The sequence below is a fragment of the Leuciscus leuciscus genome, assembly GCF_965113295.1.
Source record: "Leuciscus leuciscus genome assembly, chromosome: 15".
Classification (NCBI taxonomy): Eukaryota; Metazoa; Chordata; class Actinopteri; order Cypriniformes; family Leuciscidae; genus Leuciscus; species Leuciscus leuciscus.
In genome coordinates, this window is record NC_138739.1 from 5,645,635 (window position 1) to 5,670,005 (window position 24,371).

The window sequence follows — 24,371 nt, forward strand, 5'->3', positions numbered from 1 at the left end:
AAGCATGCTATTATCAGCATAAAACAGGAAGTTGTTGTAACTCAAGCATACAATGTCCAATCTCCCCCACACTTCACACGTTTAATAAATGCCCTGGCCTGAAGACACATACATGCCTAAATGTAGATAGACATAGCGCCACCAGCTGGCCAGTGCTAACTGAAGCATCACATTGAAATTCTCGCCTAACAGCTTCTGTCAACATAAAGTCCGCCTTCTGGCCCCTATTTTCACACAGATCTTCAACAGATCACTAGAGCTGTATGAAGTTTCTTCCTGCTTCAAACGCTCCACCATCATTCCCGTCCCAAAGAAACCCAAAATCACTGGACTGTGACGAGTCTGCCTACAGACTGGAGGTTGAACAGCTGGCGTCTGGTGCAGTTTTAACAACCTTGAGCTTGATGGAGCTCCACTTCCAGGACGAGGGGCAGCTCTGTCCTCAGGCGGGGGGTAGCTCTCTGTCTGCGGGGGACTCGCACGATTTCTCCTCGGTCGATGGTGGTGATTCGGGCTCTGGGTCTGGTTGTGTTCTGGATCGGGGAAGGACGCTCTCTAGACACCGGATGATGGCTTCTTTCTAGTTCTGACCGGTGGTGTCTGGGAGGTCGATGGGATTAGAGCCCGAAGCCATTTGTTTTGAGAATAATGGCTGGCTGATGAAGTTATTGGCTGGCTAGCCGGCTCAGCCAAAACCTAAATGGCTGCTGCAGCCGCCAAACTTTTCATAGCTGCAAATGGCTGAAGCTGCCACTTCATGTCTAACGTTACAGATGTCTATACTGATTTACTAGATCTCAATATTTCCAAGCAATGCATGGCTTACACTATATTTCTACAAAATGCAATACAATGTAATAAAGAAAACACTAGATTTTACTTTCACAACGTATGTACATATTTATTTTGTAGTCTGTATGCTACTAAACATTTTCAAATAGCGACGGCAGAGATCGCGGAGAAGTATGTTGATTAAGAACGCAAACTTTTGTTGAATTTAGGAAAAATCTACAGACGCGAACAGACAAAGTGTAGTAAAATAAAGACCTAAATGTGTATTTCGGACTTTTTGTCACCACAAGTCTGAAAGAAGACATGTTATTTAAGACAAATATCCAAAAATCTCAAAATTGACCAGTAAAAAAAAAAAAAACGATGTTTTTGCCTGCCGTGTCTAGCCTTAATATAAACACACTGTTATCAGTATTATTTTGGACAAAGTTTTGCACATTTCACTTCAATGTACACTGAAGCATGCGTCGTGAATTAGCAATGTGGAAACGGTGGTTTGTTACTGCAGTAATATCACGTTCAGTGCTATAAATCTCTCCGTTCCAGAATATTTGGTTCATAACATCAATCTTTGATTCAGGTGTTTGTGCAACCGTGCCCTGAAGATTTAACAAAAGTCTGGGTAGGCCTAAGTTAAATTATAAGTAGGAATTAGGAAAGTATGTGAGAAGTGAGATCAAAATTACCTTGCTTGCTTCTTTCCGCCATTTCACCTCAGTGCGAGAAAAAAAATGCATCGCTTCTTCTGTACGGAAAACGAGCAATTTGAATTGGTCGTCAATTCACTGTGAGTCTGTGTATCGTAGCAACGAGCACAAGACTGTGCTGTTATGAATCCAGTGGGAAAACAGATCTCGTGTATTGTTTATATATTTCGTGTGTGATAGATCTCTATGTGATAGAATTATTATTTGATGCAAATAATTCTAGCCGGCTCAGCCAAACTTTATCAGATGGCGGCTCAATTTGGCTTACGAAATTATTGGCTGGCGGCGGCTGAAATTCTAAATGGCGCAAATGGCGGCGCCTGGCGGCGGCTTCGGGGTCTAGACGGGATGATGGTAATTTACCCTGATCCAGAACAGTGAGTCCAGGGTCTCATCGTCGTAGGGGCTGGTGATGGCGAGATAAAAAAAAATTAAGGAAAAAGACAAAAAAAATCTGTGCTCTCAAGAGCCACAGCAGCAAGTCGAGCTGCATAATCCATATCTTGATTCGGTCTTCTGTCACGGGTGTGTGCAGGCAGTCGAAGACAATGTCTTTGTTCCAGACAAAGTTTAGTAGTAAATCCCAAAAGGCAGGCAGACAGACAGATAGTGCAGACTGATAGACTGTAAAGGGAGAACTTAAATAGTGACTCAAACAAGATGATTAATGACACAAAGCTGATGCAAACAAACAAGGAACACAGAAGATGAATGAAAACAAACTAAAAGTCCATGAAAACTAAACACACTGAACATACTGTGACAATAATGTTGATATTGTTTTGAATACAACTTGAAAAATATTAAAACAATAAAAAATATAAAAAATAAATAAATGATACTTTAAATATGACACTAAAACTACCAGTATGTGGCGGCAAGTCACTGTCTTAATGAATAAGTCACTGAATAATTAATTCAGCCGATTCGTTAAACAACCGACTGATTCAGGAACGAAGCAAGTGACTGCATTTAATAATGGGTCTTTGAATCATCTTTGACTCACCCAATTCATAAAAAAATACAGATTCAAACAAAACACTGCTGTGTGTGTGTTTCTCAGAGACGTGTGACTGCTCTTCTGTGGATTTGTTTGTAGCCTATATGATATAACTATATTCTTTGTGAAACAGAGCAAAAACAGACAATATTGTGTCTAAGATGTAATATTGTGTCTAAGACTGTTAACTTTTTGTTTGTTGAACTTTTACATAAAATCAGTATCACATTTACAATCATGCTGATGTTCAGGAAAAACAGCACTCTTTCTCGTGTGATATTGCTTAAAATGGTCTTACAACATAAGTGTAAAAAGATTTGAAAAGTCATCCAGATTTTATCCTCATATCTTGATGTTTGGGGGAATTCACACTGCATTATAAGAGGCTACATCACGCAGTGAAAGCGTGCACTCTTAAATTGCACAAGCAGGAGTTTATCGTACTTAAAAAAAAACAAAACAAAAAAAAAACAACCTTCCACAAAAATTCAGCAGAAGCTGTTTATCCACCCAACAGATCTAACCACATTTCTGTAAATATAAAACTAAGACGAAAACCATTGCAGCATCCATTTTGATCCTGAAACCAGTGAATAACATTTATAATGTTTGCCTGCATTGTTACAACAAAATTAATCAGCGAATAATAATGAGAAAACACAATAACCTATATAATTGTTCATTTAGAGAAATTTGCATTTGGTTACCAGAGAGATTTGGTGTTTGGAATTTTTTTTATCTAGAAATACTTGAGTTTATTATGAGATCTCTTTTTTTATTGCAGACTTTACCACACTTTGGCAAATCTGAGTAAAATAACACTTTTGAAACTAACATCGATGTTCCTTATCGATACGGTTCAATCGTACTGCGAAGCCAAAGCCCCAAATTATCCTTAATTTTGGAATAATGTAAAACGCGTTGCGGCAGCATGCAGACACAGGCGAGACAGCTCGCGCGCCTATTGGCTGCCTTGCGGCAACTGCAGCAGCCTATCCATAAGGCCCTATCGAAACGGGCGTGGCCTTGGGCCATAAATATAGCATCGAGAGGCTGGTTTAGCTGATTTTTCATCTCTTCAGCGGAGCTCACGCATCGCTGGATCCAAGGGCGTAGATTTGGTTTGAACATTGGGGGGGTTGAACGTTGTATGCTGCCTGTTATTTTTTTCACAATTTTTTTTTATGTGTATTGTTATTGGATAATTTACTCCTATCTTCCTATCTATCTATCTATCTATCTATCTATCTATCTATCTATCTATCTATCTATCTATCTATCTATCTACATGCTTTAACTGATTACAAATTCAACATATACAAATATGAAAGAGACAACATTTTGACATTTATTTTAAGATTTTTACATTCCATTAATGCATTTTAATTTTTTTCTAAAGGGAAACACATCGGCTCTTGAACAACTGTAAACATGAAATTTAGATACACCACTTACTTAAAGGCACAGAACAGTGATTATGATTACACAGTTTAAATGAAAGCTCCAAATATCTGCTTGCGTCTCTCACAACCAACAACAAATTCTTGGCACACCAACTTGTTGTCTAAGAGGTCCAACTTGTCTTGGTGGACATGACAAACTGCCACATGATTCTGTCTCTTTTGTGACATACTTGAGCGTAGCCAAGTTTTTAACCTTCTAAGGGCGCTAAAGCTCCTTTCTGCTTCAGAAGATGACACTGGTACAACCAGAAGCAACCTGACCAGAGTTTCCACTTCACTGAAAAGGCCACGGACTTCCACTGACAAACCTTTAAGAATGTTTGCTGCCTCCATACTGGATCCAAATTGGTAGTTATGCCTAAACATTGGTAACTGAACTGCAAGCAACTGGCTGTTGATCTCAGGATACTCACAACACACTGAATCAATTTGTCCAGTGAGCAGAGTGTCCTCTAGTTTCTGCAAGGTCAGCCGATCTTCCTGATGAAAACGTTCATTGAGCTCTGACTCAACAACATCAAGCACCTGATAAAACTCAACTCTGTAATACTCTGTTGCAGTTTTTGGCTTGTATGTGCTTGCATCTGTACTAAAACGCTTAGGAAGTCGCCTTGGTTCTGGAACTTTGATAGGCTCTAGATTTAGAGAATCCACAATCACATTTGCTTGCTCAAAAAGACTTTGAAAGGCATCTTCATTTCTTTTGTCTTTCAAGACAGACTGAACACAAGAAATGGCAGCTTTCATGCCATAGATAGTCTGTGTCTTTCTTTGGAGAGACAACACAAGACCCAGTAAGGTCTGGCCTTTGAGAAAATGTTGGTGCAAGCCATTGGCTGTGGCTGCACTAGGAGCACTGCCGTTTGACATTTCCTCCAAGGAAGTGAGCACAGAATCATACTGCTTGAGAACAGATGTTACAGCTTGGTGTCGTACTGTCCATCGTGTTTGACAGAGAGGCTTTAGAGGGCTTACGATACCATGATCTGCCCTAGCAATCTGGTTAAACTTTTCTTTGAATTTACCAGACAGGCTATACAGATTTCCTAGCTGATGCACCCAGTCAAGAGAATCTCTCAGCAGTTTTGAAGCTGTGCATGCCTTTTGGGTAACTAGGTTTACACAATGTGCTCCACAGTGCACATATAAAGATAAAGGCTGTTTCTTTTTAATTACAGCCTGTGCTCCTGAGTATTTGCCAGACATATTGGCTGCACCATCATATGTCTGGCCACGCAATCCAGATAATGGCAAATGTAATCGAGAGAGTACATCCATTGCCATTTAGCAAGACTCTCTCCTGTAGTTTCTGTCACTGCATAAAAACCAATGAATTCCTCATGAGGAATCAAGTCATGGTCAACATAATGAAGACAAATAGACTCTTGCTCTGTACCTGAGACATCTTGTGTTCCATCAACAATTAAGGCTAACTGAGTAACAGTAAGGGACTGAATGTTATTAGCTATTCCTCTGATAATGTCATTGCTCATTATGCCAAGTAGTTCATTCTGAATTTGAGGATTTGTGTAATTATGCTTTTGTGCTAGCCACTTGTCAAGGGCTGGATCATCTGCTCCCATGCATTTTAGAAGTTGGGAAAAATTCCCCCTCTCTTCAGCATGGCCTCTCAATGCAATACCTTGTCGAGCCAAATACTGAATACACCCTACAATCTTTAGCAATGCATTTCTTGCTTCCTCCTGTTGTCTAGAAACAACTGAGGAAAGCTGTGATGCTATGCTGTTTGTTTCCTGAGCATAGACAGTTGTTGCATGGCAGTGGGGTTGGCTTTTAGCATGGGCTGTAAACTTTTCAACTGCCTTTTTCCAGTTCCTAAAACCAGTACTCACAAAGGCAGGATCCATCTTAGAGGCAAGCATTGTCTTCTTTGAGAGGACTTTTACACAATAAAAGCATAAAACCCCTTTTAATGTGGTACTGTAATGCAGCCATGGGAACATCTGAAACCATTTTTGCTGAAAGTGTAGCACATAGTTTGCTCTAGTCTGTACTTCTATAAACTTGGGATCAGGATGTGCAGGCTTTAAGCAAGTGACGATTTCTGAATCTTCTCTGTCCCTGTTGTCTGTGCTCAGCTGGTCTCTAACGTTAGGTTCATTCTGAAACTGACATTACAACACTGTTACACACCAAATAGCTCCCTAGTATATTGTGTACAGTATAGAAAATTGTACATTTAGTTTGTCATATCAAAAATTCTTCCCTATCAGAAATGTTTTATTCTTACCTGCTCATCTGAAATTGCTGTTTGACTACTGTCTTCACCCTGTCCCTCACTCTGTCCCTCACTGTGATGTACACATATTACAGTTTTAGCCAGTTTTATTGACTGAATTAACTTTTCATTAGTGTTTGTATGTCATTACCTGATCAGATGTTCTTCCTGTCCTTCTTTTGATTGGTTTAATCTGCTGCTACTTTCACATTGGATCTGATATAAGAACAAAACCACTAAGACATACAACTAAAACACCAAAAACTAACAAATTATTAAACCACACTGTATACAATCTATTCTTAATATCTATTTAAAAAAAATATACATTTGACTATTTTTAATTGACCAAGTAATCCTCATTAAATAAAACTCATAAAAATCACAGCATACTTTTGAAGATGTATAATAATCTGATGATCAAACATTTTTGAACATTTCTGTACCCCTCCCTGTTTTCTTACCCGTTTGTCTGAAAGAGCTGCCTGTCTGTTGTCTTCTCCCTGTTCCTCACTGTGATAGAGAAAAGCTGGAATGTAAAACAGTTTCTTGACAGCCTTAGGAACTTGACTTAGTATAAAGCTGTTTACTGGAGTCTTTACATTAAAGGCATTAATGTATAGCCTAACTTTACAAAGCTGCTGTTTTTCTATACTGTTTCCTATTTTATTTGATTGATTGAATGGCATCTTCTTTACCTGATCACCTGCTCCTCCTCTCCCTCTGCTGACTTTTCTACCCTGCTGCTATATTTACCTCGAATCTGTTATAAAAACATGTTAAGAGGTTTATACACCTCATAACGTTATGAAATTTGTGTATAATCATCATTCATAAAATTCTAACATAGTAGAGATTATCAAAAGAAAAAAATTAAGTATTGAAACCGCCAGTAGGCGGCAGCGTTTCACTGTTTTAATGAGTGAGCCACTTAAATCGTTCATTCATAACGTTATGAAATTTGTGTATAATCATCATTCATAAAATTCTAACATAGTAGAGATTATCAAAAGAAAAAAATTAAGTATTGAAACCGCCAGTAGGCGGCAGCGTTTCACTGTTTTAATGAGTGAGCCACTTAAATCGTTCATTCATCCAATTCGTTCAAAAATCGGATTAATTTAGGAAGAAAACAAACACCGATGTGAATACTTTTGTCATTGATAATTACAGACACTATTGAAAAATAAACTAGCAAAACAGACAGCTGCTTTGGTAACTTGTTATACTGATAGTTATAGCTAAATACATTGCAATGGATTAGCTAGCTAACATATGTGGTGTGTACTTAGCTATTACACAATATTCTCATACCTCATTCTCAGTACATGCTTTATTTATTTTTGCATCCCTCTCTGACCAGCAGTTAAATATAGTCTGCTGTGCAGCACTTCTCTTCATTTTTGGCGCTAACGTTACCCGTGTGCTCTCCCATTCAAACACCACTCGCGTTGAATTGGTGAAAGTGCGACTCATTGGTTGGGCGTTACCAATCGGTTCAATGGAGGGGGAGTATTTTTTGTCTGATTTATTATGACAAACTCATATTTGATTAGGAACAAATTTATTGTTACAAAATAAATTAATTCTACATATTTTTCATTTGATCTACTGTGATTTTCACGTGGAAATATTGGGGGGGTTGTAACTGATGGATTTGAATATTGAGGGGGTTACCTCCCCCCCATCCCCCCCATAAACTACGCCCCTGGCTGGATCCTGAGAGAAAGAACCCGCGCCTTCAGATAAAGCCTTTCAGCGGGACGAGCCATTGCATCTGAAGCCGCTGGCTGCGCCGCCTTCAGTCGCCGTTCCTGCTGCGCTATCCGGCGTTATATCCTTTTCTCCTCTATTGTGTTTTGTGTGTGTGTGTGTGTGTGTGTGTGTTCGCTGCCGCGACACACGCTCTCATTGCACTAAAAGAGCTGGGCGTCTTTTTCAAGATGCCCCTTCCTGTGGCTCGTGCCGAGCCCCACTCAGCGACGGGGACCGCCATGTCATCGCGTTTCCTGACTGGGTGAGAAACCTGCAGCTCTCGCGCTCGCCGACGGCGGCTGCCCTCACTGCGAGCTGATGTCCGTGGCGACTCTGAGGACTCGCCTGGCTTCTTTCGTCGAGACTGCACCTCCGCCCGCTGCGGTGCCGCGCCGTAAAGCGCCGTACTCAGCGGGTCCTGGAACCTCCTCCAACCCGCAAAAGCTCGCCTGTTCGCCCGCCAGCTTCGCCACCTGCTTCGCTCGAGTCTCTCATTGACGGACAGCGGCCGCCGTCTGACGCCGCTTCCGTCATAGATGACGACGAAGAAGCCACGTTTATGGAGGATTACAGCTGCTGAATGGTCACCCCTCTATGGTCGCCCCGCAAACTGCGCCGCTCACATGGGATGTCAGATGCGGACGGTCACGCGGCTAACTCTCTTTACGTCATAGGAGAGTTTCCCTGCGCTCAGTTCGCGCGCGTCACTCACCGGTGAAAGGAGAAAAGACTGTTTTAGTCCCGCCGAGGCTGGACCAACCTCCATTTCTCACACTTTTCTCAGTTCCCTCCTAAGTTCAGGCGACTGGAAATGTCAATATTGCAGTGTATGAGCCTGTTGTAATACACGCACGCCTGCAAACGATCGCCGTCACAAGACATGATGACGCTCTCTGGATGGATGTTTTCCTTCAAAGGGGCTAGCTTTTCTTTACGTTACAAGAAAGCTACCACGCCCCCTCGCGTGTGTCACTCACCGGCGGAAGGAGGAAGAGAGTGTTTTAGTCCCGCTGAGGCTGGACCAACCTCCATTTCTCACACATTTCTCGCCGGCGATACCAGCTCGCTTTTTTTTTATCAATGTAAAAGAAACTCATAAATACTCTGTTGACTTTGATTTTCCATAGGAGTTTCATACATCAATCGATTCTGTTAAATGTGTATTATTTTTGTGTATACTCACAATAAAAACAAAGTGTTGTGCTTTTTGCCAAATAAAGAAAATTAAACACGAAGCGAGATGAACAATAACTGAGCGAATACTCAGTCAAACAGGCATACAGACACACAGGCATGAAGCTTGAATTCTCTTCTTTTAAATGAAGTAATTTATATAAAAAACAAATATTCTCATCTTGTGAAATCTGTATTAAAAGAGAGCGATTCCAGTCGAGCTCATCTCATCTCATTACGTTATAATCGGCCACGCCCACGGAGAGCGCGCGCTATTCAAACGCAAATGACTGAGACGATCCCATACAAACTGTGAACGCCCCCATATCAGCTCGAGAAAACACATCAAGTTTATTCAGATAAGTGTAGTTGTCTACACTGTCTCGCAGCGCTGTGAGGAATAATAATAATGGAAAACTTACCTCAGAAGTGCTGGTATTTCGAGGAGCAACGGATGGAATAATGTAGTACGTTTTTTTTTTCATTCTCAAGTAAATCGCGTTTCTGTGTGAATGAATGAACGGCAGAGATGCGCTGTTTACCACAACTCGCAAAAAGACGGTTTAAATTTGAATTGCGTTTCTGTGTGTGAATAAATGATCTGCTTTTAGCAAACTATTTTGCTATACTGAGTAAAATCGATTGAAATATGTTGAAATAAAATGTATTTGTATAAGCAACGTATTAAACTGCAAATTAACATTTATATTCCTTATAATAAAAACGAAAGACCTATGTTACAGACATATGAAAGACAACATTTCGTTGATTAGTTTTGGATAGATTACACATTTTTACTGTAAAATATCTGCCACCTCAAATAAGCTTTTGTTTGCCAATTTTTGCTAATATGTTAAATATAGTATGTTTTGTCAATGTAGGCTATATTCGAAGTTTGAAATATGTATGATAAAATGTATACTTTAGTTTTTACAAAGAAAGATTACACTTCAATTGTTGTTGTAATTGTAACCTTTTTAATAAAAAAATATATATTTACAAGGTAGATGTAAACAAATTTTAAAAGGTAAATATAAGCATTTTCTTTAAATAATTTTTATTGTGTTTTATTATTGACAAATTTGGGGAGAGGATACATATTCCAAAACTGAAAATACAGTATGAGAATTAACTGCACAATTAATAGACATGTTTTCCTTGGATATTATACAATTTGCAAGCAAAATTTGTGAAAAAAAATAAAATTGACATGCTTCCAACTGTGAACCAATTTGGTGGTATATATATATATATATACTGTATATATATTGCTCTTGCATTCTTTCTTGTGGCTATAGGTGACACACCTGAATGAATGGCTCATTAAGTATGCGGGCCCCATTGTCTCCTGAGGTGTGAACCACTACATATGCATGATGCTGTTGAATGGTTGACGCCCCTTGCGCATATTGCCTTTACAAACAAAAAGTGTTTTACAAGATTTAAATCAATGTATTGTGTTATGTGAATGATAAGGGCAGGATGATTTTCACATCATTTTGAAGAAAAAACTCTAGGCAAAGACATCAATTAGTCAAAAGTCTTATTGACACGTATTTAGTATGTGTTTTGTGGCCTTAATTCAGAAACTTTAGTTTTTAGTTTTTTCAATAACCATGCATAAACATTATTCTCTCAAAAATACAAACATGTACATGCATGTTTCTCACAAATTATGGTAGCCCTGTTTGTGCTAAATAGAGTGTAATTATACCTTTGCCATTAATATGTTTATAAGCAACTGAAAAAAGCACAAATGTCAGGGCATGTCAGAACATCTCAAGGACCCCAAAAACCCCTCAGACCTCAGAGGGTTAAATGTAGTGAATGTGCCCACGACCCAGTGCCCACAAACACTACACACTGCATGTCCCACGGTTTCTGTAAAAACGAAACCAACGCACAAGGCTCAAGCCGACGGCGTCCTCAGTGTAGTAAATGTGCCCGCGCCCACATTCACTCACAGACATGACAAGCCCAGGGCTTGCACAAATAAAATCGGCTCATGTCGATTGTGCGTTAAATGTCCGGTCACGGCCGATGGTGTTATGAGTGTAGTAAAACTGCCCACTGCCCAGTGCTCGTTTCTACACACAGGCACAGCCCGTCCCACAGGGCTTGCGCACATAAAATCGACTCGTAAAACGACATAAAAGTCGATTGTGCATTAAATGTAGTGAACGTGCCCACGTCCCAGTGCCCACAAACACTACACACTGTTTCTGTAAAACAAAACCAACACACATACAGTCAGCTCAGGCCGACGGTGTTTTCAGTGTAAATGTGCTCGCTGTCCCGCGCCCACATTCACTCACAGACATGACGAGCCCCACAGGTTCCCCCCCGCTCGCTCTCTCTCAGCTACCCGCTGTAAGAGAGTCGAGCGCGGGCAGGCTGCCCGCTGTTATCAGCGCGCCCCCTGCCTCGAACGCTGCAAGCGCGGTGTCTATGTTACAGCATACCGAAGCTCTCCGGCCGCCACTATGTCATGGCCAGAGCCCAGTTCTCATTCAACCCCTAGCTATTCATGCAAATGCGTGGGCAAAGCTTCCCGGGGTATCAGGATGGGTGCTGAACATTATAGAAAGAGGCTATTCGCTACAGTTCGCTCGACGCCCCCGCCGTTGCGCGGCGCGAATCGAAACCACGGTAGAAAAGGAAGAAGCACATCTACTTCGAGCCGAAATTGCGAAACTGTTGAGCAAAGGGGCCATAGAGCCTTTATCTCAAGCTCAGAGCGAAGGGGGTCTATACAGCAGATACTTTCTGGTACCGAAAAATACGGGGGTCTCAGACCCATTCTAGATCTAAGGCAGCTGAACAAAGCGCTTTCAAAACCCCGGTTCAGAATGCTCACGACCAGGAAAATCCTCTCGCAAATTCACCAAGGGGACTGGTTTGTGTCAATAGATCTGAAGGACGCGTATTTCCAAATACAAATAGCGTCACGTCACAGGCGATTTTTGAGATTCGCCTTCGAGGGCCAGGCATATCAATACACAGTCCTACCGTTTGGCCTGTCCCTAGCACCCCGTACATTCACGATGTGCATGGACGCAGCCCTCGCTCCCCTGAAACTTCGGGGAATGCGAGTTTTGAACTACTTGGACGATTGGCTGGTTCTAGCTCAGTCACACTCAGAGCTCATAGAACACAGGACCATATTACTCGAGCATCTTGAGAATCTGGGTCTCAAAGTCAATTGTGCGAAAAGTTCACTGTCTCCCAGTCAGAGAATATCTACGGACGCCCCCACCTCGGGATGGGGAGCGCTGCTCGAGGGCAGACTGTTCTTCGGCCAGCGGTCAGAACGAGAAAAGCTTCTGCACATAAACTGCTTGGAAATGATGGCAGTCGACAACGCGCTGAGGCGCTTTTGTCCCCAGATAACAGGACACCACGTCTTGGCCCGTTCGGACAACATGTCAGTGGTGGCCTACATAAATCGCCAGTGAGGTATCAGGTCCCGAAACCTTTACAGGCTGACGGAACGCCTCCTGGTCTGGGCTCAGCACAATCACGTGCCTGGCCACCTGAATGTGGGACCAGACAGACTGTCCAGGAACAATGTTCCAGCAGGGGAATGGTCTCTACACCCGCAGACAGTCCAACTGCTGTGGGAGACATTCGGCAGAGCGGAAATAGACCTGTTTGGGTCTCAAGAAAACGCTCACTGTCCGGAGTTTTTCTCCAAGAGCAGGGATGCGCTGGCCCACGTTTGGCCAAGCTGCCCGCTCTATGCTTTCCCCCCCGTCGCGCTCCTACCTCAGGTGTTAGAGCGGATCAGGGAAAACGGATGCTCAGTGCTACTAGTGGCTCCGTTCTGGAAGAACCAGGCTTGGTTCCCAGTTCTGATGCAGCTGACGAGCGCTGCCCCATGGCCGATACCAGTGAGGAGGGACCTCCTCTCTCAGGCCAGGGGCTCGATCTGGCATCCTCGCCCAGAGCTTTGGTCCCTACATGCGTGGGCCATCAACGGGTACCCGCTGACCTCCCGGAGGGAGTGTTAAACACGATCATGCAGGCTAGAGCCCCCTCTACGAGACGGCTCTATTCCTCAAAATGGTCTGTGTTCTCTAGCTGGTGCACAGCACGTGGCTTTTCACCCCCAAATTGTGGGGTGACGGAGGTTCTCTCCTTCCTACAAGAGCTACTGGATGAGGGCAGAGCCCCATCCACGCTCAAAGTTTACGTGGCGGCTATAGCAGTGTTTTCTAAACCAACGCTTGGCCAGTCACTTGGAAGGAACGATCTGGTCATTCGCTTCCTTAGAGGAGCTAAGAGGTTAAATCCTCCCAGACCTCCCTCAGTTCCCATGTGGGACCTTTCTACGGTCTTGGAGGCCATGAAGGGTGCCCCTTTCGAGCCAATCCAATCAACGGATATCAAACACCTGTCTTTCAAGACAGTGTTTATTCTGGCTCTCGCTTCAGTAAAGCGTATAGGGAACTTACAAGCGCTCTCAGTGAGCGCGACATGTATGGAGTTTGGGCCTAATGACTCGAAAGTCATACTCAAACCGAGGCACGGGTACGTTCCTAAATCCCTCAACTCACCGTTCAGGGCTCAGGTGATTTCCCTGTCTGCCCTGCCGGTCTCTAACGAGGAAAAGGACGCCAGCTTCCTTTGCCCGGTCAGGGCATTAAGGGCTAATGTGTCTCGCTCGTCTGTCTTCAGACAGACAGAGCAGCTCTTTGTCTCGTTCAACGGACGTTCTAAGGGACTTGCCGTGTCGAAACAGAGCCTATCCAGATGGATAGTCGATGCTATAGCGCTGGCTTACGCCTCTAAGGGCTTGCAGTGCCCGTTAGGTGTCAGAGCGCACTCCACAAGAGGCGTGGCCTCGTCGTGGGCTTGGTCCAGTGGGATTGCCTTGCAAGATATCTGTATGGCGGCAGGCTGGGCCTCCCCGTCTACATTTATAAGGTTTTATAACCTAGAGGTTCCCGCTTTGCAGGCTAAGCTGCTTTCGGTCTAATAAATCGGTACTGTCTGCCCCGATGCTTTCGGCCCATAATACTGAAACTGCTTGAGCAAACGCTCGCTGATCGATCGCGCAGCTCTATGGGCAGTGTGTAAGACCCACTATATTCATCAGACCAGGCCGAGTTTCGCCCTGGCTGTGTGAAACACTATCAATATAATTGCTCCTTATAGGATGCTATTTATTACAGGAATGATGCTATTCTAGCCACTCTTTCCTGGACTCTCTGTGAGTCCCTTATGATCATGTACTATATGAGCCCCGGGCACTTGCCCTTGGGACTTTGGTATTGGATCTCAGCATGCACGGCGTTTTACACTGTGTTCCCCATAGCGTAAGACTTACGCAGTACGAGAGAACCTCTCGTAAGAGAACGTACTCGGTTACTAATGTAACCTCGGTTCTCTCTAGAAGAGGGAACGAGTACTGCGTATCTTGCCGTGCCTGCACACGCTCTGGCTCGCTCCGGCGATAAAAAACCAGCTAAACCAGCCTCTCGATGCTATATTTATAGCCCAAGGCCACGCCCGTTCCGGCGGGACGCGAAGCGCCCCCATTGGAGCTGACGTCACGATAGGGCCTTATCGATAGGCTGCTGCAGTTGCCGCAGGGCAGCCAATAGCCGCGCGAGCTGTCTCGCCTGTGTCTGCATGCTGCCGCAACACGTTTTTCATTATTCCAAAATTAAGGATAATTTTTGGCTTCAGTATCTCGCGGAAAAGAGATTTCCCCATAGCGTAAGACTTACGCAGTACTCGTTCCCTCTTCTAGAGAGAACCGAGGTTACATTAGTAACCGAGTACGTTTTCTGCAAGCTACTGTTAGATTTCTCATTTAAAAAATGATTGAAATGAAAATGGCTTACCTCTACGTGTTTCCAGATTAGAAGGAGAATTATTTTAAGAAGAAATCGTACAGGGCAGAGGCAGGCAAAGAATTAAGGCACTTAAAAAAATGAAGGACTTGTTCTTCTTTTCAACTAATGTTACTTCAAAACAATCGTGTAACTAAGGCCAATGGAGTTCTTTCATCATTTATTAAGACATTGGCTCTCAAAATGTTATACTGTTGCACTGATGTGATGTCATGTTGAACCTTACGTTCGCACTAAGTAGATACCGCCAAGGTGCTAACAGGGGCAAACAAAACAAGTTCAAAAGAAAATGCACGCTGTACTGTGATTGGTGGCTCGTTTGACCAGTTAAGTTTTTATCCACTCATAAATAAAAAAAGGAACGACTGATTTTGAAAATCTAGTAGAGTAAAAAGTTAAAGTAAAAGTCTCCCCAAATTGAAATACTTCAGGAAAGTACAGATACACAAAAAAGCTACTTAAGGACAGTAACGAATTACATTTACTTCGTTACTGTCCACTGCACATCTGTCTCCTGTAACATCACGAAAATCAACAAGCTTTTGCTGATCTTACATTTTCAAATGAATTCTGGCCCTGAATGAAAACTAATAGCAGAAGAGTGAAATATTGGATTAGATATCTGTATCTACTGGTGTGTTATTTAGTGCTGTGAGCTGTCAATCATATTTGACCTCTGACCTGTGACTCTCATTTGACTGTTGATGGATTCACTTTATTTCAGTGTAAAGATGTTTTGTGTGGAGTGAAAGCTTCTTATTAGCAGGAGAGAAAATGAAGAAACGCTTCAACGACAAACATCCAGCAGAAGCTGTTTATCCACCGACAGATCAAACCAGACACACAGATGTTTGTACTGATAAAATAAAAGGAAATACTTTTGCAGGGTAAATTTGACTCAAAAGCTACTAAATCACATATATAATGTTTGCCTGTGTTGTTGCAACAAATTTCATGAATGAACATTAACCCTCTGAGGTCTGAGGGGTTTTTGGGGTCCTTGAGATGTTCTGACATGCCCTGACATTTGTGCTTTTTTCAGTTGCTTATAAACATATTAATGGCAAAGGTATAATTACACTCTATTTAGCACAAACAGGGCTACCATAATATGTGAGCAACATGCATGTACATGTTTGTATTTTTGAGAGAATAATGTTTATGCATGGTTATTGAAAAAACTAAAAACTAAAGTTTCTGAAATAAGGCCACAAAACACATACTAAATACGTGTCAATAAGACTTTTGACTAATTGATGTCTTTGCCTAGAGTTTTTTCTTCAAAATGATGTGAAAATCATCCTGCCCTTATCATTCACATAACACAATACATTGATTTAAATCTTGTAAAACACTTTTTGTTTGTAAAGGCAATATGCGCAAGGGGCGTCAACCATTCAACAGCATCATGCATATGTAGTGGTTCACACCTCAGGAGACAATGGGGCCCGCATACTTAATGAGCCATTCATTCAGGTGTGTCACCTATAGCCACAAGAAAGAATGCAAGAGCAATATATATACAGTATATATATATATATATATATATATATATATATATATTCTACCAAATTGGTTCACAGTTGGAAGCATGTCAATTTTTTATTTTTATTTTTACAAATTTTGCTTGCAAATTGTATAATATCCAAGGAAAACATGTCTATTAATTGTGTAGTTAATTCTCATACTGTATTTTCAGTTTTGGAATATGTATCCTCTCCCCAAATTTGTCAATAATAAAACACAATAAAAATTATTTAAAGAAAATGCTTATATTTACCTTTTAAAATTTGTTTACATCTACCTTGTAAATATATATTTTTTTATTAAAAAGGTTACAATTACAACAACAATTGAAGTGTAATCTTTCTTTGTAAAAACTAAAGTATACATTTTATCATACATATTTCAAACTTCGAATATAGCCTACATTGACAAAACATACTATATTTAACATATTAGCAAAAATTGGCAAACAAAAGCTTATTTGAGGTGGCAGATATTTTACAGTAAAAATGTGTAATCTATCCAAAACTAATCAACGAAATGTTGTCTTTCATATGTCTGTAACATAGGTCTTTCGTTTTTATTATAAGGAATATAAATGTTAATTTGCAGTTTAATACGTTGCTTATACAAATACATTTTATTTCAACATATTTCAATCGATTTTACTCAGTATAGCAAAATAGTTTGCTAAAAGCAGATCATTTATTCACACACAGAAACGCAATTCAAATTTAAACCGTCTTTTTGCGAGTTGTGGTAAACAGCGCATCTCTGCGTTCATTCATTCACACAGAAACGCGATTTACTTGAGAATGAAAAAAAAAACTTACTACATTATTCCATCCGTTGCTCCTCGAAATACCAGCACTTCTGAGGTAAGTTTTCCATTATTATTATTCCTCACAGCGCTGCGAGACAGTGTAGACAAGTACAATGATCTGAATAAACTTGATGTGTTTTCTCGAGCTGATATGTGGGCGTTCACAGTTTGTATGGGATCGTCTCAGTCATTTGCGTTTGAATAGCGCGCGCTCTCCGTGGGCGTGGCCGATTATAACGTAATGAGATGAGATGAGCTCGACTGGAATCGCTCTCTTTTAATACAGATTTCACAAGATTAGAATATTTGTTTTTTTTATATAAATTACTTCATTTAAAAGAAGAGAATTCAAGCTTCATGCCTGTGTGCCTGTATGCCTGTTTGACTGAGTATTCGCTCAGTTATTGTTCATTTTCGGACGCGTTTCAGAATGGACTTCACTGGCAGACAAATTTTTCTTTATTTGGCAAAAAGCACAACACTTTGTTTTTATTGTGAGTATACACAAAAATAATACACATTTAACAGAATCGATTGATGTATGAAACTCCTATGGAAAATCAAAGTCAACAGAGTATTTATGAGTTTCTTTTACATTGATAAAAAAAAAGCGAGCTGGTATCGCCGGCGATACCGTAGACCTCAGGGGGTTAAAGGAGAACTCCGGGCAATTTTTAAGTTAATCTTGATCGTTATACCTTTGTGAGTACTGTCTATAGAAAAAAAAAAAAAAAAACGAACCAGATTGGTGCTTGCAACATGGAGCTGCTACAGCTAATGCCCAGAGCTCCCACTCAGCTAAAACGGCAGTTATGGGGGCATATACATAAAGAGTGTCTTTGTGCCTGTTAACAGACACAAAATGCAATTAAAATGTCTGTCCAACATGAACAGGGCCCTTACATGACAACAAGATGCGTTTAGCAAATTAGCCATTGTTTAAATTCACCTAAATAGTGTTTTAGACGGCTAGCAGTAGTCTCACGCTGAAGTCCCGTGGGAACTCAGTTGTAGCCGGAAAAGGGTAAATAGCAGTGTGCAGGTGGGAGGAGCGTAGTGTGTGAAGAGTGATGATCGGAGTTGCTCTGCCATTTTCGCCAAGAATATATATATCAGAGAAGCTTTGGAAGATATTTTGCACCTTGAGATGGACAAGCACTTTTGCATTAGCATGATAAATGAGTTTGTTTTTTTTTTGCTAAATTGATACTGTGAGTTTTTTTTTTATAATATAGGCTATGCTTTGTATACCGTGTTGTTATTGTACACTGTTTGTCATTTAACAGTATTTTGTTGTTGAATTAAAATTTTTTTTTTTTTTTTTTTATTCTCTTAACCCTAAGTGTACTTCTTATATTCATAAGCCAAAAAAATTGCCATGATAATAATAATAAACACATTTAAAACTCACCAACCAGACACCACAAACAGAGCAAAACTAACATTTTCTTCATCGGTTCACTGAAAGGCCACAATAGTAACTCTTAAAATGTCTGAAACACTCAGATTGATCTGAAACACGACTGAACTGTGATATTTATCTGGTCGTGACCTCAGTCACAGTTTCCGTTCACACATCCATCTCCTTTAACATCATGAGAATCAACAAGCTTTTGCTGATCTTACATTTATGGGATTAGATATCTGTATACTGGTGTGTTATTTAGTGTTGTGAGCTGTCAATCAAATTTGATCATGTTTACATGTTTTGTTAACAATTTTGCTCAATTCATCAAATATATCACGGACAGCTGACTCCTGGAGCTTTTCAAATTATGTGTGGTTAGTTTGCAGCAGTGATACAAATTAACTTTCCCATTATGGTCAAATAGATTTGTACCTTTTTTGGCCATTTTTACATCTATAAAGGTATTTTATTTAAACTTTTATGTAACATGTTTTACATGAAAACTAAACACACTGAATATACTGTGACAGAACGCCCTCTCCCGGTAGGCATGACCTCGCGCCGTAACAGGAGAAGTCAGCTAGGGATGGAGGGTGCTGTGGAGGTGGCCGAGGCGATGCGCCACAAAACTTGACAGAAAAACATTTAGAATAGCACAGTCCATGTAGATTGAAGAAATTATAAAATCATAGTTCATAGTGCTGTCTAGAAACAGTGATGATGAAGGTACCGGGTGGGATAGGGTGGAAGTTGAAACTTCCTTCTTGAAATCAAGTCAATTCATTCAGCCGATTCATTCAAAACAACCGACTGATTCAGGAACGAAGGAAGTGACTGCATTTAATAATGGGTCTTTGAATCATCTTTGACTCACCCAATTCGTTAAAAACTACAGATTCAAACAAAACACTGCTGTGTGTGTGTTTCTCAGAGACGTGTGACTGCTCTTCTGTGGATTTGTTTATAGCCTATATGATATAACTATATTCTTTGTGAAACAGAGCAAAAACATACAATATTGTGTCTAAGATGTAATATTGTGTCTAAGACTGTTAACTTTTTGTTTGTTGAACTTTTACATAAAATCAGTATCACATTTACAATCATGCTGATGTTCAGGAAAAACAGCACTCTTTCTCGTGTGATATTGCTTAACATGGTCTTACAACATAAGTGTAAAAAGATATGAAAAGTCATCCAGATTTTATCCTCATATCTTGATGTTTGGGGGAATTCACACTGCATTATAAGAGGCTACATCACGTAGTGAAAGCGTGCACTCTTAAATTGCACAAGTAGCAGTTTATCATACTTAGAGAAAAAAACGTTACACAAACATACAGCAGAAGCTGTTTATCCACCCAACAGATCTAACCACATTTCAAATTTTAACTAGAAATACTTGAGTTTATAAAGAGATCTCTTTTTTTTTTTATTGCAGACTTTACCACACTTTGGTATTTTAGCGAATCTGAGTAAAATAACACTTTTGAAACTAACATCAATGTTCCTTATCGATACGGTTCAATCGTACTGCGTCGTATATTCTGCCATAGGAACGCTCCCCTGTGGCCATTCGGCATTTCTGAAAGAGCAAATTTCATGCAGCGTTGTTGCAAATGCTGCACCACGAGTGTGGCACATGCAGGGCACCCCTGCACCCATTTGATGAGCACCTGTCTGGGGAAATCCCACACAGAAGCTGCGATCACTGAGACAAGCTGTTCTCACTGCAAGAGTATGAGTTTCACCTCTCTCCGCTCGCGGACCGCTTAATTTTTAGACAATGGTCCCGCCCCTAACGCTCTACTGTTCTCTTCCTCCCAGGAACCTCGGAGGAAGAAACAGCAGAGCCAGAGGACTGAGAGATCAGGCACGAGTGAGCTCACATCGGCACAGTTCCTGTGTGCCTCACTCTCCCCAAGAGGATTCTCAGGTGCTCTACTACCGCGCAGTCAAGCGCCCCTCTTCTGGTACGAGCGGCCTGGTCTCGTTCAGGGGATCTGATCTCCCTGATGACAGCTTGTCATTGGCGGCTTCAGACACGGAGAACTGGTCGGGCTCGCTGGATAACCCCACCCCCCTGCCGTCTAGAGATTCGAGTGACGCTAGAGTGGAATGGGCGCAGAGTAAATCTGCCTCCTCTCAAAAGTAGTCGAGGAGCACAGACTGGAGTGGTTTACCCCGGCGGAGCCCACATGCAGGACAAGTCCGGAACGACCCTGCCGTGTTTAAAGAACGCCTCGGTTACGACTGTAACCTCGGTTCCCTGAAGAGGGAACGAGCGTTGCGTCGAAACTGACGCTATGGGAACGCTTTGCGTGATGACGTCTTGAAGCACATGTAAAATCAGTCCAATGGTGTGGCGGAACGTCAGAGGCGGGTGACGTCACGTACCAGGAAGCTATAAAAGCCGGCCCGAAACAGAAAACGAAAGCTTCGTAAAGTCTGAAGTCGCGCTGACAGGCATGAAGGAGATATGGCAAGGCGACGCAACGCTCGTTCCCTCTTCAGGGAACCGAGGTTACAGTCGTAACCGAGGCGTTCCCTTTCAAGGGAACTCCCGTTGCGTCGAAACTGACGCTATGGGAACGTCTATACCAGGGGTCGGCAACCCGCGGCTCTAGAGCCGCATGCGGCTCTTAAGCGCCGCCCTAGTGGCTCCCTGGAGCTTTTTCAAAAATATGAAAATGGAAAAAATATTTTTTCTTTTAATATAATTTCTGTAGGAGGAAAAACATGACAAACATTCTTAACCCTTTCGCACCTACGATCGCATCGGTGTGATCAGAACAGTCAGTGCATGACGTGATCAACTGCTAAATTCCAATGTGCTCTCGCGCGTTGGCTGATGCTGAGCCAGAGACAGGCGCGCTCAGAGCTGTCATATATCACAACTTTTCAGTGTTTTCAACCACATAATGTTTATTTTAGGTTTCAGACATATAACGTTAAGTACTAAAAAAACAATACATTTAGAGTTTGTAAAATACACACTGATGTTAAAGGAAGAGGCAATAATCCTTTCCATTATAATTAGACACGTTTTATTCATATCAGATACACATTGTGTAAGTAACTTTAAAGTTTACTCTATTCTTCTCCCAGTTCACCAGCCACTTACTTTGATGTATTTCGGGAGAAGTGGATGAATTCACGTGTTGTAAATCCAACAGATCCGATTCTCTGAACTGCGTCTGCGGCCATCGCGCATACAGCTCAACTAACGCGATCGTTATGGTGTTTAAACAACAAAATACTTCCACTTGCATATATTTGACAATCGGAATATCAGATATTTCATGCCATATCTAACAAATTTGTGAAAATTTTGAATAAAAAAGGAAAAATGACATAAAAGCAGATCATCATTCATTCAGCTCTGTTGTTGCTGCGGTGTGTCACGTGACACGAAATGACGCGTCACCTTGGAAACCATAAAGTGACACATTCTAAATAACGGTCGCCTTGAAAAACTTTTAAAAATATTTTAAACTTACGTGTGAAAGGTTTAAAGTTTTTCCACGTTGTAAAAATAATACACAAATAAATAAAACGTAATACATTAAAATTATAATGGAAGTTAAACTTAAAGGGTAACTAAACCCCTGGTCAGAGCCTGACTCCACCCACTGGCAATATTTGAAAAATGCTGGAAAAGTAGGCAGAGCCCAGTGGAGAGGGGGCGTGCATCTGTGACATATCTCTCTGCAGGCAAGGGCGTGGTTAGCTGGTACCCTCTGATGTCAGAGGGTACCACAACTTCCAATAGGAAAATTCAACTGCAGTAGCCACTGTTCAACCTGAAGAGGGCAGCACTCAGACGTTTTTACACCATATTTTGTAAAATTAAAACACTTTAAACACAAATGTAAAAAAAACTACTTGAATCAATGAACAGCACTAATAAAGCCCCATTCTTACAGATCATTAACTAAAAAAAGTTGGTTTAGGGTTTAGTTACCCTTTAAAGCACCATCGTACAGCAGAGTAGTCACGTGGTGCGTCATTCTCTCCAGGATGCGCTGCAGGGAAAATAAACATTTAATCATGAATGCTCATTATGTATTTGTAGGCTACTTATCATTTTGATACTAGGGGGCTAATAAAGCTAATATAGACACTTACAGCATGTGTTGCCTTCATTATAAGGCTTATATAAGGCTTTTAATTTTTTGCGGCTCCAGACAGATTTTTTATTTTTTTTCGGGTCCAATATGGCTCTTTAAACATTTTGGGTTGCCGACCCCTGGTCTATACCAACGCCTCCATAGCTACAAATGTCTGTCCTGTGTGTAATCATGTGAGCAGCACTAAGAAGACAAAACATGAGACCCTGGAGTAGAGTCTAAATCCAGAGAGTAGAACCTGACGAAGGTGTGCGGTGAGGACCAGCCTGCCGCATCACAGACGTCCTGTAACGATACTCCTGATATAAGGGCCTTAGAGGCCGCCATACTCCTAGTAGAGAGCGACCGGACAGCCAAAGGAGAAGGCTGTCCAGCCGCCTCATAAGCCAGTGAGATAGTCTCAACCACCCACTTGCTCATCCTTTGCTTAGACACTGGACCTCCCTTGTTAGGGGAGCAAAAGTCACTTTTACGCCACAGGGCAGCTCTGTGGACATACGCGTCTAACGCCCGAACAGGGCAAAGCAAATTATTCGCCTCCTGGTCCGATTTCGAAAGGGAGGAGGACCTCCAAGTGCCACGAGGGAAACGAGATACCAAAGGGTCTTTCCCCACAGACATTCCACCCAAAGGACTGTGGTAAGCACCTACGGCCGCCACATAAACCTTTAAAGTGGACGGGGTCAGACCTGCAGTGAACCGGTCCTGCAGGAACTCCAGAACTGTACCAATCGGGCAGTTGACTGGATCCAACCGACCGTCACTACACAAAGAGGTGAATACTCTTCAGTTCAGGGCATAAAGTTTCCTCGTGGAGGGAGCTCTGGACTGTAGAATGGTCTCAACAACCTCAGTTGAGAGACCTGACTCTATGAGCTGGGCCCCCTCAGAGGCCAAGCCCACAGGTTCCACAGTTCTGGTCGGGGGTGAAAAATCGAGCCCCCTGCTTGGGACAGAAGGTCCCTCCTGACGGGTAGCTCCAGAGGATGCCCGTCGAGGAGGGACACAAGATCGGGAAACCATACTCTGCCCGGCCAGCGCGGGGCTATAAAAAGCAGGCAAACCCGGTCCCTGCGAACTCTTTCCAGAACTCCCGGGAGCAGAGCAACTGGGGGAAAGGCGTACAGACGTAGCCTCGGCCACGTCTGTACCATAGCATCCAGTCCAAGAGGAGCTGGATGCGTGAAGGAGAACCAAAGTGGACAGTGAGACGTCTCTCGAAACGCAAACAGATCCACTTATAATTTCCATATCAGCTCCACTACCTCGGGGGTGGAGCCACCATTCCCCGGGCCTCGGCCCCTGTCTCGACAGAGTGTCTGCTCCTATATTCTGGACCCCGGGGATGTAGGCTGCCTTGAGTGACAGCAACTTCCCCTGGGACCACAAGAGGATATGGCATGCCAGCGCAAACCCCCTTGATATAGGCGACTACCGACGTGTTGTGTACTACACATGGTGTCCCCTGAGACCTGTGATAAAGCTCCTCAGAGCCCGGAAGACAGCTAACATCTCTA

General features: G+C 42.1%; 2 protein-coding genes across 2 annotated transcripts in view; one reads left to right on the plus strand and one right to left on the minus strand.

The window, feature by feature from the left end:
• The window catches only part of LOC309474946 (uncharacterized protein), a gene marked incomplete at its 3' end in the record, with an annotated part of 99,198 nt that overhangs the window by 31,560 nt on the left and 43,267 nt on the right, over window positions 1-24,371 (minus strand). The window lies entirely within an intron of this gene.
• LOC309475746 (uncharacterized protein) lies at window positions 12,433-14,927 on the plus strand. The gene is made up of 2 exons (XM_082138622.1): window positions 12,433-12,557; window positions 12,775-14,927. Exon 2 carries the CDS (start codon window positions 12,926-12,928, stop codon window positions 14,105-14,107), a length of 1,182 nt encoding a protein of 393 aa, XP_081994748.1. The 5' UTR covers window positions 12,433-12,557; window positions 12,775-12,925; the 3' UTR covers window positions 14,108-14,927.